The sequence below is a fragment of the Mustela erminea genome, chromosome 8, assembly GCF_009829155.1.
Source record: "Mustela erminea isolate mMusErm1 chromosome 8, mMusErm1.Pri, whole genome shotgun sequence".
Lineage (NCBI taxonomy): Eukaryota > Metazoa > Chordata > Mammalia > Carnivora > Mustelidae > Mustela > Mustela erminea.
The window spans coordinates 102,523,968-102,539,830 of NC_045621.1; the positions used below are offsets into that span (position 1 = coordinate 102,523,968).

The 15,863-nt window shown below is 44.0% G+C and overlaps 1 protein-coding gene across 10 annotated transcripts in view; it reads right to left on the minus strand.

Moving 5' to 3' along the window:
- Positions 1-14,281: 14,281 nt before the first annotated feature.
- Positions 14,282-15,863, minus strand: part of C8H2orf76 (chromosome 8 C2orf76 homolog) — a 56,375-nt gene continuing 54,793 nt past the window's right edge. For all 10 annotated transcript variants that reach the window (XM_032353866.1, XM_032353859.1, XM_032353863.1 and 7 more), the window contains one exon: positions 14,282-14,456. In XM_032353866.1, coding sequence (XP_032209757.1) covers positions 14,380-14,456 — 77 coding nt within the window. In that variant the 3' untranslated portion in view covers positions 14,282-14,379. The remainder of the gene's footprint in view (positions 14,457-15,863) is intronic.

Consider the following 15,863-nt stretch of genomic DNA (forward strand, 5'->3'; position numbering starts at 1 on the left):
GGAGAGTCTTTCAATCTTCAGTTCATACTGGCTTTCCCAGTGGTGCCTGCAGTCTCTATTCATCTTATTTTGGGAAGCTACGCAACCTGCTGACTCCTATGCGGAGTGGAGGTCCAGAGTCTTGGGCAGATTGGGGGGCTCACCCCCTTGGGGGTAGCTATTTCCTCCCCAGAACAAAGACCCATGCCAGGAGTATAACCTGCCTTGTGGAATCATTCCAGCCCTCCAATGTGCTCCTCCTTCCCCTCCACCCCAAGCCTCGAAGCAAAATCTGCCTGACCAGCTAAGGCTCCAGGAAAGACTGAAAGAATCTGTCTTCAAGCTGCTTCTGCATTCAGTCTTCAAGTACCCTTGGGTTAAAACACCAAAGAGCCTGGGGGTACTTGGATGGCTCAGTTGTTAAGCATCTGCCTTTGGCTCAGTGGGATTGAGCCCTAAATCGGGCTCCCTGCTCTCCAATGAGCCTGCTTCTCCCTCTCCAACTCCCCCTGCTTGTGTTCCCTCTTTTGCTGTCTCTCTCTCTCTCTCTCTCTCTCTGTCAAATAAATAATAAAACCTTAAAAACAAACAAAAATCACCAAAGAGCCTTGACTACCTTGGAATGAGAGGAGAAGAGAATACAGAGAATCCCACCAAGCCCCCATCTCAATAAATTACTCTGTCCTCTTGGTCTGGAGATCTGAGGAAGGCCAGATAACAGAACCTCTGCATACAGGTCTCAACCCATTTCCATCACGTAGAGGAGACCTAAAACCACAGAATGCTCTCGAGGTCAGGGGACCCCCATTCTGCCCAGGGAAGAATGAGTTTGGGAAAGGGAGAGCTGGGGAGGACTTTGGGGAGCAAAGCCTTCCTGTGCAAGCCTTCCTGGGACTGTCCTCTCTCCTTCCCAGCTCCTGCCTGTCAACACAAGGGTGACCAAGTCTCTCCCTGGCATCTTAAAGAGCAAGGTGGCACTGACAGGACTGGGGGCTGAAATTAGAGTCCCCAAAGCTGTACAGAGATCCTATCATCTTGGGCCATGGTTCTGGACCAAACCAGCCCTCTGCCCTACAATTTGCTTCCATCTGCCAGACTTGAGAGGAATCATGAAGAAAGCCTGCAGAGGCATTTCTGCACCCTGGTAGATTGGTTTTTTATTCCGTTTATGACCTTAAAGCTATATTTCTTAACTTATTAAATAACCTAGAAATAAACACAAGGCTTTTTGTAAACTACTTGGAGAGTTAATGGGAAGTCACCTGTGAGCACTTCCAGCCTGCAGAAGGGAAACAGCACCCCATGCAATCAACTGCCATGCCCCTGAGGTGCACGTCACCCAGCTTCCCAGGCTCTGGTCTCTGTGGCCAACTCGCCTTTTCACGGGCAGAAGGATCACTTCCAGGCCCTTCCACCGAGCAGGGTGTTATGTCTAATATCACTGGTTTGCGGGCGCCTGGGTGGCTCAGTGGGTTAAAGCCGCTGCCTTCGGCTCAGGTCATGGTCTCAGGGTCCTGGGATCGAGTCCCACATCGGGCTCTCTGCTCAGCAGGGAGCCTGCTTCCTCCTCTCTCTCTCTCTCTGTCTCTCTCTCTCTCTGCCTGCCTCTCCATCTACTTGTGATCTCTCTCTGTCAAATAAATAAATAAAATCTTTAAAAAAAAAAAATATCACTGGTTTGGAAAGGGATTTGGTTAACCATCTAAGCTCAGCTAAAAAAAGGAAGTTGCACATAATGCAGTATCCTTGGTAGCTGTAACAAAGGACCTACCAAAACTTGCTTGTCACTTATCAATCGTGAGCTTTAAAAAAATAACGCTCGACAAATAAGCAGGGGCATTTTGCAAAAGCGAAGACACATTACAGTATTCTTTTTAGGAATAAGTAGGATGACTGAGGTCTGATTAAAGAAAGGCATCAGCTTTGAAATAATTAGGCACTGACTTTTTTTTTTTTAAAGATTTTATTTATTCATTTGACACAGAGAGATCACAAGTAGGCAGAGAGGCAGGCAGAGAGAGAGAGAGGAGGAAGCAGGCTCCCCGCGGAGCAGAGAACCCGATGCGGGACTCGATCCCAGGACCCTGAGATCATGACCTGAGCCGAAGGCAGCGGCTTAACCCACTGAGCCACCCAGGCGCCCTAGGCACTGACTTTTGAAATAAACCTGAATTTAAGGCAGTAGCAGCCATATGATCATTTTTAAACAAAAGTACAAAACTCCATACCATATACAGGCTGAAAGCTTTGACTTTCAGCTAAAGGAGTCCGGCTAGACACTGACTGGACAGGTGGACAAACATACCCAACGAGCAGAGTCACTGACAAATGCCCGGCCCACTCGCCCTGGAGACTTTGAGGCCCAGGCGGACTCTGCTGACACCTGGTGGCAGAGAGCAGGCAGGCAGGGCTTAGTCCCCAGCAGATTTCCCTCCACTGGAACTGCCGCCTGGATTTCTAGTCTGTGTAATAAGAACTGGCCAGAACAGCAGGAAAGGTGTTCTGCTGGAGGAAGAGGTGTTCTACAAAATATAAAGATTAATGGCCAGGCAGGAACACCACTGAGGAAGTCCGGGCAGATGTTGAGAAGATTCGTACTGCAAAGCCTGCCCTTGCCAGATTGTTCTTCCCAAAGATTGTATTTGTTTGAATAGCCTCTGAATCCATCTCCATATCCAATCATTCTACCACCCCATCCCACTCCTGTTAAGCAATTTATATCCAGAAAATAGAGAAAGGAATGGCCTTTCTCTTACAAAAAGAAAATCTGCAGTATTCTGCTGTTGTTAATGAACTCGGTCCTCATTGGGAAAAATTCCAACCTGGAGAAAGAGGACATGTATAGGAAACATTTGACAGGAAACACACTGAGGGTGAGCTACATCCAAGGGCAAGGCACCCAAGGCAAGGGAATGGGGACGGAAGATTTCTTAGACAATGAAAAGCGAGTCCTTCCCTGGGTCCCAGGAGCAGTGCTGGGCGGGGCTGTGGGGCTGACAGGTGCACGTGGACGGGAGAGAGCTGACAAGTGGTGGGAAACACCTGACTCAGAGGAAAAGGTCTGGCTTTTCCTCCCCAGTGTTTGATATACCTTCCCAATGTCTCATTCTGTGCCTTTGTGCCCCTGTGCAATAGGGGTATCTCCTTTGTGCAACAGCCCCATGGCAACTGTCCCCAAAACAGAGTATGTGTGTACTCAGCACCGAGCCCGGTCATCTGACCAAAACCTCAGAGCACTTCTGTGAAGTCTGGGCTGTTACCCCCATTTGATGGGGAAAGAAACAGAGATGCAGAGAGACCAGGTGGCTGGCCCAAGGTCACACCTGCAAACTAGTGACAGTGTGTGCATTCCTCCAACCCCGGGGCCATCTGACTTCAAAACCCAACCCTTTTCCTCCCCCTCACCCTCATGGAAACCAAACACCAAGGAGAAAAGAATGCCCAATACATGCAGAAGTGCACCATTTGCCTTTTCTCAGCTGGTGTAATTTTAAATGTCACAAGTTCACTTCTAGGTCACTTTTACAAGCAACTTTGCTTTAAGGCAGATGTTGGGGGGCGGGGGGAACTGGCTGCAATTTGTACGGTTGCAGAATCCACTGCTTGGTCTTCTGCTTGGCTTTCCAGGGACAGTTCAAACAGAAACAAATGACAAACTAGGGCACTTATCTTGTCTATTGTGAATAACCACCACGGTGCTTTTTCCACCTGGTAAAAAGCCCTCAGGAGGCACAGGCTCGCCTCCAGGCATACACAGCAAGAGCACCACCGGAAAGAGCTGCCTGCTCCATGAATACGCGGGTGCGGTAGCAATCAGCTTCATACCAAGAACTGTGGATGAGCTCTTTAATCTCATTTCCTCATGTCCATTTGAAACACATATGCACTCAGGACTGCTGACCAATTACTCCAGAGCCTAGTCTACAGCCGTGTATATAAATCTGAATGACCATTCTTCAAGGGCAGAAACTTCTAGAGTTCATCCAATCTGCACGGGTCTACTTTGCCCTAAAATGAGCTCCGAGAATCTGTAAGGTTTAAGATGCAAAGACAATCTCAAAGTCACTCACTCATTCAAGAAGAATTTATGCTGGCCTGTTCAGTGCCAGAGACTGTTCTATACCTTGGGAGCATTCAAATAGCAGGAGATCGGAAAAAGAATTTATTTTATTTTATTTTATTTTACAGTTAGAGGGGCAGGGAGTGCTGCAGAGGGCAGGCATTTGCTATTTTATATAGTGTGACCAGGGAAGTCTTCCTAATGGCATTTATGCAGACACCTGACAGATATGAGGGAAACTCACAAAAACAACTAGGAGAAAAGGCACTGCAGGTAGAGGGGAAAGCAAGTGCAAAGGCCCTGGGGTGTGAATGTGTTTGGCATGTACCAGGACGGGGAGCGAGGCCAAGGTGGCTACATAAAGAGAGAGGAGAGATGCTGGATGAAGTCACGGAGGTGGCAGAGGCTGATCATACAGGACCTTGCAAGACTCAGGAAGAGATTCGCTTTTGTCCAAAGTAAAGCAAGACAGAATTTATGTTCTAGAACAATCATTGTAGCTGCTGGGTGGAAAACAGTGGCAGAGCAGGAGCAGGAGCAGGGAGCACCGTTAGGCTATTGCAATAATCCCAGTGGGAGACGGTAGTGCCTCCGACCAGGTGGTAACAGTGATGAAAGTGAGTCGAGGCTGAATGCTGGATATACTTCAAAGGCAGAACAAACAGAGCTGGCTCATGGACTGCATGCGGCGTGTAAGACACAACTCCAAATTTTTTGGCCTACACAAACAGGTGGGAGTCCTTTCCTTTGGTGGGGAAGACTGAGTGACTAGGTGAGGGAAGACAGATCTGAAGCTTGTTTCCGGACATGTTAAAATCTGAGAGATCTATTACTTGATTAGCTACCTTAATGGAGATGAAGAGCGGCCAGTTAGATGAACGAGTGCTAGGTTCAGCAGGGAGATTGGGGCTGTGGGATAAAATCAGGAGTCCACAGCATAGCGTTGTTATTTAAAGCTGTGAGATGCACGAGCTCATCAAGGGGGTTCCATGCAATTAGAGAAGCCTGAGGACCCAGTCCTGGGTGTTCTGGTGTTGGAGGAGAAGAGGAAGGACCAGCAAAGGAAATGAGGATGAATGAGTGGCCAGTGGAGCACAAGGAAAGCACATAAAGAAAGTGTTTGCCCTCAGGGTCATGAGATTGAGCCCCCTGTCAGTCTCTGTGCTCAGCATGGAATCTGCTCAGGATTCTTTCTCCCTCTCCCTCTGCCCCTCCCGCTCATGCTTGTGCTCTGTCTCTCTCAAATAAATAAATCTTTAAAAAAAAGAAAAGAGAAGAAAAAGTGTCTGCAAGAAGGAAGGTGTCCATTGGTTCATGGAAAATGTTCCTGACTGCTTCATTTGAAGATGGAGAATCATATTCCTTTGATGGCAAGGAAACCACTGGTGACACAGACCAGAGTTGTTTCAGTCGACTGATGGGAATAGGAGCCCAACTGGAGGGAGTTCAAGAGAAAACAAGAAGAAAGCGGGAAAAGGAGGGTGTGGATAACTCTGTTAAGGGCTTGCTAAAAAGGGAAGAGGAGGCAACTGGTGCAGGGGTCAAGATGGTAGATGTCACTGGGAATGAAACGCAAGAGATGGGGAGGACAGCCCCGCGGTGACGCTCTGGGTGCGATGCCCAGACGGAGGACAGACTTGGAAAGAAGCACTACTGGCTCACCACTGTCACAAGCGGGGGGACACAGGAGTGGAGCAGCGGCAAGCCATCTGCCAATGGCCTCTGTTTTCTCAGTGAAATTGGAAGCAAGGGCAGCAGCCCAGAATGAGGAAGAGAGGAGATGTCAGGGTCGATGGCCAAAGAGAACCTGAAGGACGAAGGAACCTAGGGAGTGCAGAGCTGCAGGGCAAGGTCAGGGACTTTCCCAAACCTGACAGTCATGAACCAGAGCTCCGTAGTCTGCATGCTTGCATGCAGCCGTGTGCAGTTCCTCCAGGCACAGAGTGGGTTGAAACCCTGGGGCATGGGGGCAGTGAGGGGAGGAGAAGGAGGACCAGAGAATCTCAGGTTAGGGGAAGAGCTATGAAAAGGTAGCAGGGCTGTAAACTCCAGGTCTGATGAGGCTGAAGAACTGCTAGAGGGGCCACCAGACTGAGGGAGAGGGGAGGGCAGGCGGCATGGTAAGAAGATCCAGTTATAGACTGGGGTGTGGCTACTGGTGGTGACTACGGCTAAGGTGTGACTGCAGGAGCAGGCGGCTGAGACCGAGTCCATGATCACAACATTGCGGTCGAGCTGGTCAGTGGCCTAAGAGCCCCAGTGGGACTGAAAGTCTTGTCTCTGCTGAACTGCAACAGAAGCAGGACTGGAGAGGTGAAAGTGGGCCAGGAGCTAACATGGTGAAGGAATAAGGGGGAGTGGCCTGGGGGCCTGCAGGTGTCTGCAACAGGGGGCCGGGAGGTAGCAGTGCATAGTCAGATGGCATAAAGAGCAAAGCTGGGGGGTATAGGGAGGAGGATGGGCCATGGTTAGGGAATGAAACGAGTTGTTTTTGGCTAAAGAGAACTGAACACATCGCTTCTCGGCCTTTTGGCTAAGATCAAGTGAAGAGAACTGAACAGCGAAAGGATAGGAAACAGCCCACCAGGTGAGAAATGGAGGGGGAAGAAGCCCTCATGATCCTCATCCTCCCCACTTGTCTTGGTCCTGTTGAAGAAATGGAAAAGTCAGAATACTCTGGTCACTGCGTTGACCCCAAGAACAGCATCTCTGGCCATGGTATCTTTCCCTATACATAAGGCTAGAACCAAAAAGCTTGAATCTCTAAGGCAGCATTCCCCAAACCATCTGCCTTCGTTTATTTCCAGAGTTGTAGGGCATAACCTGGGATCCGCAGTGGATGTGCTCCATCGTAAATCTCACCACCCAGTGAAAGACATTACTTACTGCATACCACTGTGAAGCGCCAGAAACACCCAGCAGAGCGGGGTCACTGCTCTCTGAACACCACACGGCAGACAGAGCTGCAGGACACTCATCCTGTATGTTTCCTTTAAATCATTACACACGCTATAGCCCTCTCCCTGACTAATGATCAAAAAACGAGTCTCCAAAGGCCCTTATCTAAAGTCAACGTTAGTATTATAACCCAAAATGTACCTTTGGGGGTGGGGGTGGGGACCGGAATAGTCTCAGGCCTAATTCAGTGAATAAATAGATCTCCTTTGATGGAAAGAAACGACAAAAGCTGCCCTCTCCTCTACCACCAGCCCCTCCTCACATGTAAGGGCTGGCCATGCCGAGTGAAACACGGAGAGTGGCAATGAGTTTTATATTGTGGGTCCAATGTCAGAGATGGCAACTGCCTGAGTCTGCAGAACCCAAGAGTCACTGTCTCGATAGTGGAGTTCAAAATACTGACCTCAAACTCATTAAGGAACTATTCTGCTGACTTCAATTACCTTTGCTAATCTGATGAATCCTAAGAGTTTTGAGTAAAATGAAGGGCAATTGCCAAGAACCAATAATCAGGGCCCTGCCCCCAATACACACACGAAGAAAAGATGACAAGAATGGGGGTCCTTGGACACCTTCATACTTGGACGTCTTCTCTTCCCACTAGGGAGGTGCCCTCAGACACGCCCTCCTTGCCTCTGCATGCAGCAAGAGTTTTTCAAAGGGGCCCAGGCAAGGCCACCTCTGTAGGTGTCCCAAGTAGGCATACAACTAGGCTTGGCTTGTTAGCGGGACTAGGGCCTGTATGTTCTTGTGGCGCATGAAGAGAAAGTAAGTTCTCTTCAAATGAAAAGGGCAAAAGACATAGAAGGAGTGTCAACCACCAACCGTGGGACACTGTCTCTTGGCTTGTGGTTAACACCCCTCCTACCACATTTCTCCAAGGGCCTGACACCCCGTGTCTTCAAAGAGTGTCAGAATGTGGGATCTGAAGCCAAAAGAAAGCTACTCTCAGACTTAACCAAATTTTAGGTCTTGGCCAAGTGCCTTAATGTCCAACAGCGTCAAGGTTCTTGGCTCCAAAATGAAGCTGATGCTGCATCATAAGATACTTACTGAGCATGTTAAGTTCATGCAAGGCCCTGTCTACAAAGGGCTTTGTAAGCAGTCTGGCTTGATCCTCAAAACTTCGGGAGGGGGGCACTGTCTTCTCCTGTTTAAAGATGGGACTGCTCCCAGTTCTTCCAAAGAGACAACTTAAATGAGATAATACATAAAGCACATACAGTGTCCTGTACATAGTGATTTTTTTTAAAGATTTTATTTATTTATTTGACACAGAGAGAGAGAGATAGAGAGAGAGAGAGAGCACAAGTAAACAGAGCAGCAAGCAGAGAGAGAGACAGAAGCAGGCTCTCTGCTGAGCAGTGAGACCAATGCAGGGCTCAATCCCAGGACTCTGGAATCACAACCTGAGCCGAAGGCAGCTCCTTAACAAAGGGAGCCACCTAGACACCCCATATAGTGAGATTCAAAAGGAAAATGAGATGGGCGCCTGGGTGGCTCAATGGGTTAAGCTGCTGCCTTCAGCTCCGATCATGATCTCAGGGTCCTGGGATCGAGAGTCCCACATCGGGCTCTCTGCTCTGCAGGGAGCCTGATTCCCCCTCTCTCTCTCTGCCTGTCTCTCTGTCTACTTCTGATCTCTCTCTGTCAAATAAATAAATAAAATCTTTAAAAAAAAAAAAAAAGGAAAATGAGACACCTCAACTATATTTAATGATACATTTTAAATATCAAAGGATAGTGCTTTAGAATGCTAAATAATTTTAAATAATGACATATGTGCATAAAAATGTATGGACTATCAGGCTATGCAAAACAGTGATCTTTGAAGAAGGGGATTTTCACGTCACCTTAGAGTTGGTTGTCTTTAAAAAGCAGAGGTGAGGGCGCCTGGGTGGCTCAGTCGGTTAAGCGGCTGCCTTCCAGGGTCCTGGGATAGCATCCCACCCACATTGGACTCCCTGCTTGACAGGAAGCCTGCTTCTCCCTCTCCCATTCCCCCTTCTTATGTTCCCTCTGTCACTTTTTTCTCTCTGTCAAATAAATATATTAAAAAATCTTTAAAGGGGCCCCTGGGTAGCTCAGTGGATTAAAGCCTCTGCCTTCAGCTCTGGTCATGATCCCTGGGTCCTGGGATTGAGCCCCATGTCAGGCTCTCTGCTCAGCAGGGAGCCTGCTCCTCCCAGCACCCCACCATCTGCCTCTCTGCCTACTTGTCATCTTTGTCTGTCAAATAAATAAAATCTTTAAAAATAAATACATAAATAAAAAGCACAGGTGACCTGTGTAACTTAAAACACACCAAAAAGACCAGAAACACTGAAAAACATATATAGAAGAAATAACCTAGATAGAATATGCCAAAATGGTAATGGCCATTGCCTAATTTTTTTTTTTCTTGCTTCTTTTAACTTCTATACAGGTATTAGTTTTCACTAATTCTTAACACAAGTAGTACATTCTCCTTATAAACACTACAGAGGAGGCTTTTCTTACTGTCACCTCCCAGTACTAGTCCCCTCCCCAGAGGTAACCAATGTGATCAATTTGGTGTATATGCTTTATTGCATATGTACAGATGTGTATACAATGTGTATATTCATATAGGTGTACACATATATACACATTACAGTTTTTTTTTTTTTTTAAGTAGGCTCCAAACCCAGTATAGAGCCCAACATGGGGCTTGAACTCACAACCCTGAGATCAAGACTTGAGCTGAGATCAAGAGTCAAGACACTTAACCCACTAGGCCACCCAGGCACACCTATAGGTATTTTGTGCTTTTAAACAATGATATCACAGTTTGTGTCTCTCTGCAATTCCATCCATCAGGATGTCTCAAAGATGGTCCCATGTCCACAAATAAGATATATGTCTCTCAGTGTTTCAGATTAATTAGTTGAGAACATAGATATCCCATCATCTGTTTGGCTACTCTGCTGCTGACTTCAATTAGGACGTTTACAGAGTCTTTTTCTATTGTAAATAACACCGTGGTGGATTCCCTTATAAAATGCCTCCTCCTGTAGGTGAGAGGATTCCTTGGGTCAGATTCTAAGAAGTGGAACTTCTGGGTCAATAGAATCTGCACATTTGTTATTTTAGTAGATAGCACGCCAAATTGCTTGCCTAAGTGACTGTACACGAATTTATATTCCCACTGGCAGTGTGGGCACACATCACTGCCAATACTTATTACCAAACCCTTTTTACTCTTTGCCAACTTGACAAATGAAAATGTATCCTGTTGTTTTGAATTTCCTTGAACAAGAGGATGTGCATCCTTTCACGTTTATAAGTCATATAGCTTTCCTTTCTTATAAACTACTTCTCTATAAAATGTGTCTTTTTCTGCTGCATGTTTGTCCTTTTCTCATAGACTTATTATAAGAGTCATTCACAAATTCTGGAAACTAATCCTTTGTCTCCTTTATGAGTGCAAGTAGTTCCCCCCCATCTTTTTCCTTCAACCTTTGATTTTTTTGGGTGGGGGGAGCTAGATATTCATACAGATAAATCAAATTTAGTCAATTCAAGTATTTGCATTTTGTGTTTTAGGGAGGACTTCTTTATCCCATGGTCATAAATATAATCCACATTTTTTTCTCTAATAAGCTCATCATCTAATTTTTCATGTTATTTAATCCATCTGAAATTTTAGTGAATGATAGGAAGTAGGACCCTTAATCATTTTTTTAATGCCTAGCCAGGTGCTAAATATCTTTCTTTTCTTACAAATATCTTTATTATATAATGTCTCCATATACATTAGTCAGCTTACTTTGCTATTCTATCCCTTTGGGGGGGGTTGTTTTTTTTTGTTTTTGGGTTTTTTTTTTTTTTTTTTGGTCTATTTCTGTATCACTCCCCACTGTTTTAATTACTACACATTTAAGATCTAGTTTGACAATGTGGTACGCAATCCCCCTTCCTTCTTGCTTCTCCAAGTGATCTTGGTTCCTTTTGTATACTTACTTTTTCAAATGAATCTTTCAATCAGTTTGTCAAATTTCAGTATAAACCCTTTGGGATTTTGATGGAGGTCACACTAAATTACAGATGCAGTATAAATCTAGGTTTTTACTATACCAAAGCTTCCTTCTATAAGCACAGGAGGTCTCTTTATTTAGGTCTTTATATCCTCTAGTAACGTTTCTGTAGGTTTTATGCACATGTAGGTTCACTACCAAACCCTCTGGAAGTCTCTCAGTACTCCTCATAATGTGTCAGTTGATCCTCTTGCAATCCTATTGTCTACAAATGAATGGCTTACATCCTCCTATCCAGGATCTGTGCTTTTTCCAGGATCTTATGACTTTTCTTATTGTATTGGTTACAATAAGACCTGTGGAACAATTCTAAATAGTCCTGGCAACAGTGGTCATCTTGCTCCTGTATCTTCCCTAATAGGTCTGCTTAAAACACGTCTCCATTAGGCAGTTTTTGTGGGTATCTTTCATCAAGTGAAGGGCATCCTCTTCTAGTTTTAGTTTTTATTTGTGTCATGGGTTGCAGATCAGTAAATGCTTTTTTGGCATCTATTGAGATAACCATAATTTCTTTCTCCTTTTATCTGTAGGTTTTGAGAATTACTTTGATCAGTTTTCTATAAGTTTTGAACCAATCTTCCATTCCTTGTAATAGCCCTTTTTAGTCATAATATAAGTCTGTTTTTTATTTTCCTGCCTGTGCTTAAAACTATATGTAACTGTCTAATAGGGAAAAGAGACAACAGAACAAAGGGTTATATATGCATATTTTTGTGTTTTTGTTAAAAAAGAAAATATACTGGTTAAGATAGACTTAATTGTTCTTAGAAAAGAAAACTGAAATGTGTGTAAACTGAATGTGTGCAAAATGGGCAAACGGTGTGTGCTTTAACCTGTTTTACTCACTAAATTCCCTATTTGGGTTAATGTCATCACCATCAGGTACTCACCCGAACAAGCATCACCAAAGTCCCCCAACCCCGCTATACCCTCTGCACACAGCATTCACCAGGTTCCAGGAACCCACCAGCCCCTCCACCCCATATCTCTAATTAGAGACCACAGGGCAGAAGCGGCAAGGTGAGGACATCGAGACACACCCAGCTCCAATCCCACTACAATGCCTGCCCTGCTTTGGTGAACCACTTTATCTCTCTGGCCCCAATTTTTTTTTTATCTATAAATAGATAGGATATTATCAAGACTAAAGAGCTGTGGTCAACATTAAATGAGATAATATATGTAGAGCACCCAACACGATGCTTGCTATATAATGCTCAAATGTTGACACAATCTCACAAAAGTCTCCTCCCCTGTCCTTCGCCTGTGCCGGGCCCTAGGTCAGGCCTTCCAGTCTTCATCTGGCCCATGACAACTCTCTTTCTGCCATTGGGACATGGCTGTCAAAGCTCCCTTTCTAAAACACAAATCAACATGATTTTATCTGTTTCAATCTTTCCACTGGCTCCCCACTACCTAGATACTAGATAAATGTCTAACTCCTTAGCATGAGGGACAAGGCCCAACTCAACCTCCTCTCTGGCCTTCTCCTCCTCCTTTCTGATCTAATGGCTTTCCAACGCCAGTACACCGAAAACTGTACTTTACAGAAAATCACAAGCTCTCTTACAGGGCTTTGCCTTTGCATATGCTGGTCCCTTTTCCTAAAAGCCTTTTCCTTATTTTCTACTAAGCAAACATTCCTATTGAACCTTTTTTTTTTTTAATTTATTTATTTGACAGAGAGGCATCACAAGTAGGCAGAGAGGCAGGCAGAGAGAAAGAGAGGAGGAAGCAAGGCTCCCCGCCGAGCAGAGAGCCCAATGCGGGACTCGATCCCAGGACCCTGAGATCATGACCTGAGCCGAAGGCAGCAGCCCAACCCACTGAGCCACCCAGGCAGCCCCTATTGAACCTTTTAAGAAAAAGCTCAACTGATACCTCTTTTAAAATAAAAACTAACCCCACACAGAACTACCTACCCCACCATCAATGCTCCCACAGCAGTTCTCACTGCCATTATAGCACTTGCTTAAATATCTTTCCCCACTCAGTGAGGCAAAAACTGTGTCTTATTTAATTCTTTAACTCCCCAGAAGACTCAGTCATTGGTCCTTTTTAAATGAATGAAATGAATAAAATAAATTTTCTGTTTTAAATAAGGCTCTACTACATCTTTTAACAAAGCAAAAGCAAAAAAAGCATATTCTGATTATGTTAACCAGACTTTCAAAGCTGATTTTTTTTTTTAAGCTAGCCTCTACCACAATGAAACCAATTCGCCCTACAAGCAATTTTAAGGGTTCTTAGAATAATTCTAGAGCCAACTAACCTTGTAGGAGTTCTGATTAGATATACATGCTGGCTGAGAGGCCCCTTTGAAATCACTAGTCTTCAGGTATTGGTCTTGGCCTTTATCAGGAATCAAGAGTATTGTATTATTTTGAAAGAATGTCTCTTCCATGGCTTAGACTTATTCTCAATGAACAATTTTCTTCCAGAAGTACAAACATCCTGCTACCTTCTCTCTCCAAAGAAATGAGTTTGGTTCTATTATAGTGTGTTCCTGAAGTAAGGGAACAGAGCTCAGGGGAAAGAAAAAAAAAAATTCAGCCACGTTATTTGTGTGGGCTGAAATATGAAAAGAAGAAAATCTCTTACATCAGAAAACCTCCCCAAAATATAAAACAATTCAATGCATGCATGGCAGCATATCACTGTGAGCAAAAAGATGGCACTTGTGGTCATCAGAGACTCAGAATCTCTGCTAACCACAGACAGTAAGAGTGCACAATGGCTTTAAGAGAAACTGTGAGAAAAAAAATAAAATGAACAGAATGACCTTAGTCTTATAATCTTTTTAAAGAACCCGACATGTAAGCTACCCAAGAAACCCCTAATTTCAGAAAAGTAAGTTATGACTAAAGGACCAATCATCATTCCATGATGACTTTTTAAGATTTTATGAGCGAGCGAGAGAGAGAGAGAGCGCGCATGAACAGGGGCTGGGAGGGGCAGAGGGAGAGAGAAAAGCAGACTCCCTGCTGAGCAGGGAGCCCAACTTGGGGTTCCACCCCAGGACCCTGGGATCATGATGAGTCGAAGGTAGACACTTAACCAACTGAGCCACCCAGGCACCCTCCATGATAATTTTTGAATAACTATTTCTATCATTTAAAAAAAAATGTTTTTCTCATAAATATTATATTATTTTACAAGAAAGAAAGAAAAAAAAAGCAGACCTGCAGAAAGAGAAAACACCACAGACTTGAGCTCACATAGCAGAGCCTGAGATTAATTTTTAAGTTTATTTGTCAATTTCCAAAACTCACTAGTGGAATAAAGAGCTTAATACAGGTATGCAAAAAGAGAGCCCCCAAGAGGTTTTCACCAGGATGAAATGGGATTAGCTTTGTAGTTCTTATAATCTTCTTCACAGAAGAATGCAATTTCAGTTTCATGAGCTGGAAAAAAAAAAAGAAGAAGATAATGGAAAAAAATTTTAATGTAAAACTAGATTTTAAGCAAGCATTAAAATCCATATTACTCTGATTCAGTGTTTCAGATGCCTAAAGTGAGAAAGATGAACTACTTGTTTGGTTTCACATTTCACCAAATCAACAAGAAGTATCAGCTGTCGCTGTAAGAATTTAAAATTCAAATAATTTAAAAGTAAAAAGAAAAATACAAAAAGAAATTAAAAACAAGAATGAGTACAAGACTGGTTTCCAGGAAACCATAAAATTACTCATGTCAGAGTCCTCTTAACAATCCTAGAAAATAAATGTTTATTTTTTTCCAAATGTGCTGCTCAGTTCTGAAGGAGGAGGGAAAAACGTTTTTTTCCCTTTGAAATTAGCCTGTAGGTATAATAATTTAATACTTAGAGGATCAGTAGAATACTTTACAGATCACTTTACATTCTCCCTCATGACCCATCAAAATATGTGTCTGAAGAAGTTAATTTTTTGCCTGCTTATGACTAATTCATGAGGCTTCAACAATATGCAAAGTGAAAGACACAAATTGGCTTCTCCCGCAATACCTTCAAACACCTCTAATTATTCACAGGGGATACGGCACAGCTAAAGGACCCACAAAGGAGCAGAGCAGTCACAATTCTTTCAACCTAGCAGGTCAAGGACTCCGTCTTCTAAAACAATAAGTCAGCAACATTATTAATTCAGACTGGAGACAAATCTGATGGAGAGCCTTCCAATTATTAAACATGCAGATCTTTAAGGTGTGTGCCAACAAGTTCCACGTTCATTTTTTTTTTTTTTTAAATTAAACCAGAAGTTAATACAGTCTGCTTAGCTTTTACAGAAAGAGCAAAAGGGCCTGCAGACTCTCGACAGGAAAACAGACGAGATTATTTGTAATGAATACCGATCACTCAATTAACATATCCTCTAAAAACAGACAAGTAAAAACTCTTCACACCAAATAAATAGGATAATAGGGAAAGATGCCAAGGATTACCCCTGGTCTCTTAGTTTACCGAACTCATCTCATCACTAGAATTTGTCACAAAAGAATGAAATTAAGGAGCTTAGCATGACATGTCAGCTAAAAAAAAAAAAAAAGGTTTTTGCTGGTTTTAAGAATATCAAATTTAGGGGCGCCTGGGTGGCTCGGTTGGTTGTGTGTCTGCCTCTGGCTGGGGTTGTGATCCCGGGGTCATGGGATCGAGTCCTGTGTAGTGCTCCCTGCTCCCCGGGGAGCCTGCTTCTCCCTCTCCTACTCCCCCTGCTTGTGCTCTCTCTCTCTCTGTCTCTCTCTGTCAAATAAATAAAATCTAAAAAAAAATAAAAATAAAAAGATATTAAACTTTTTGTTTCTCAATTATGAGTTACCGTGCTCATTACAGA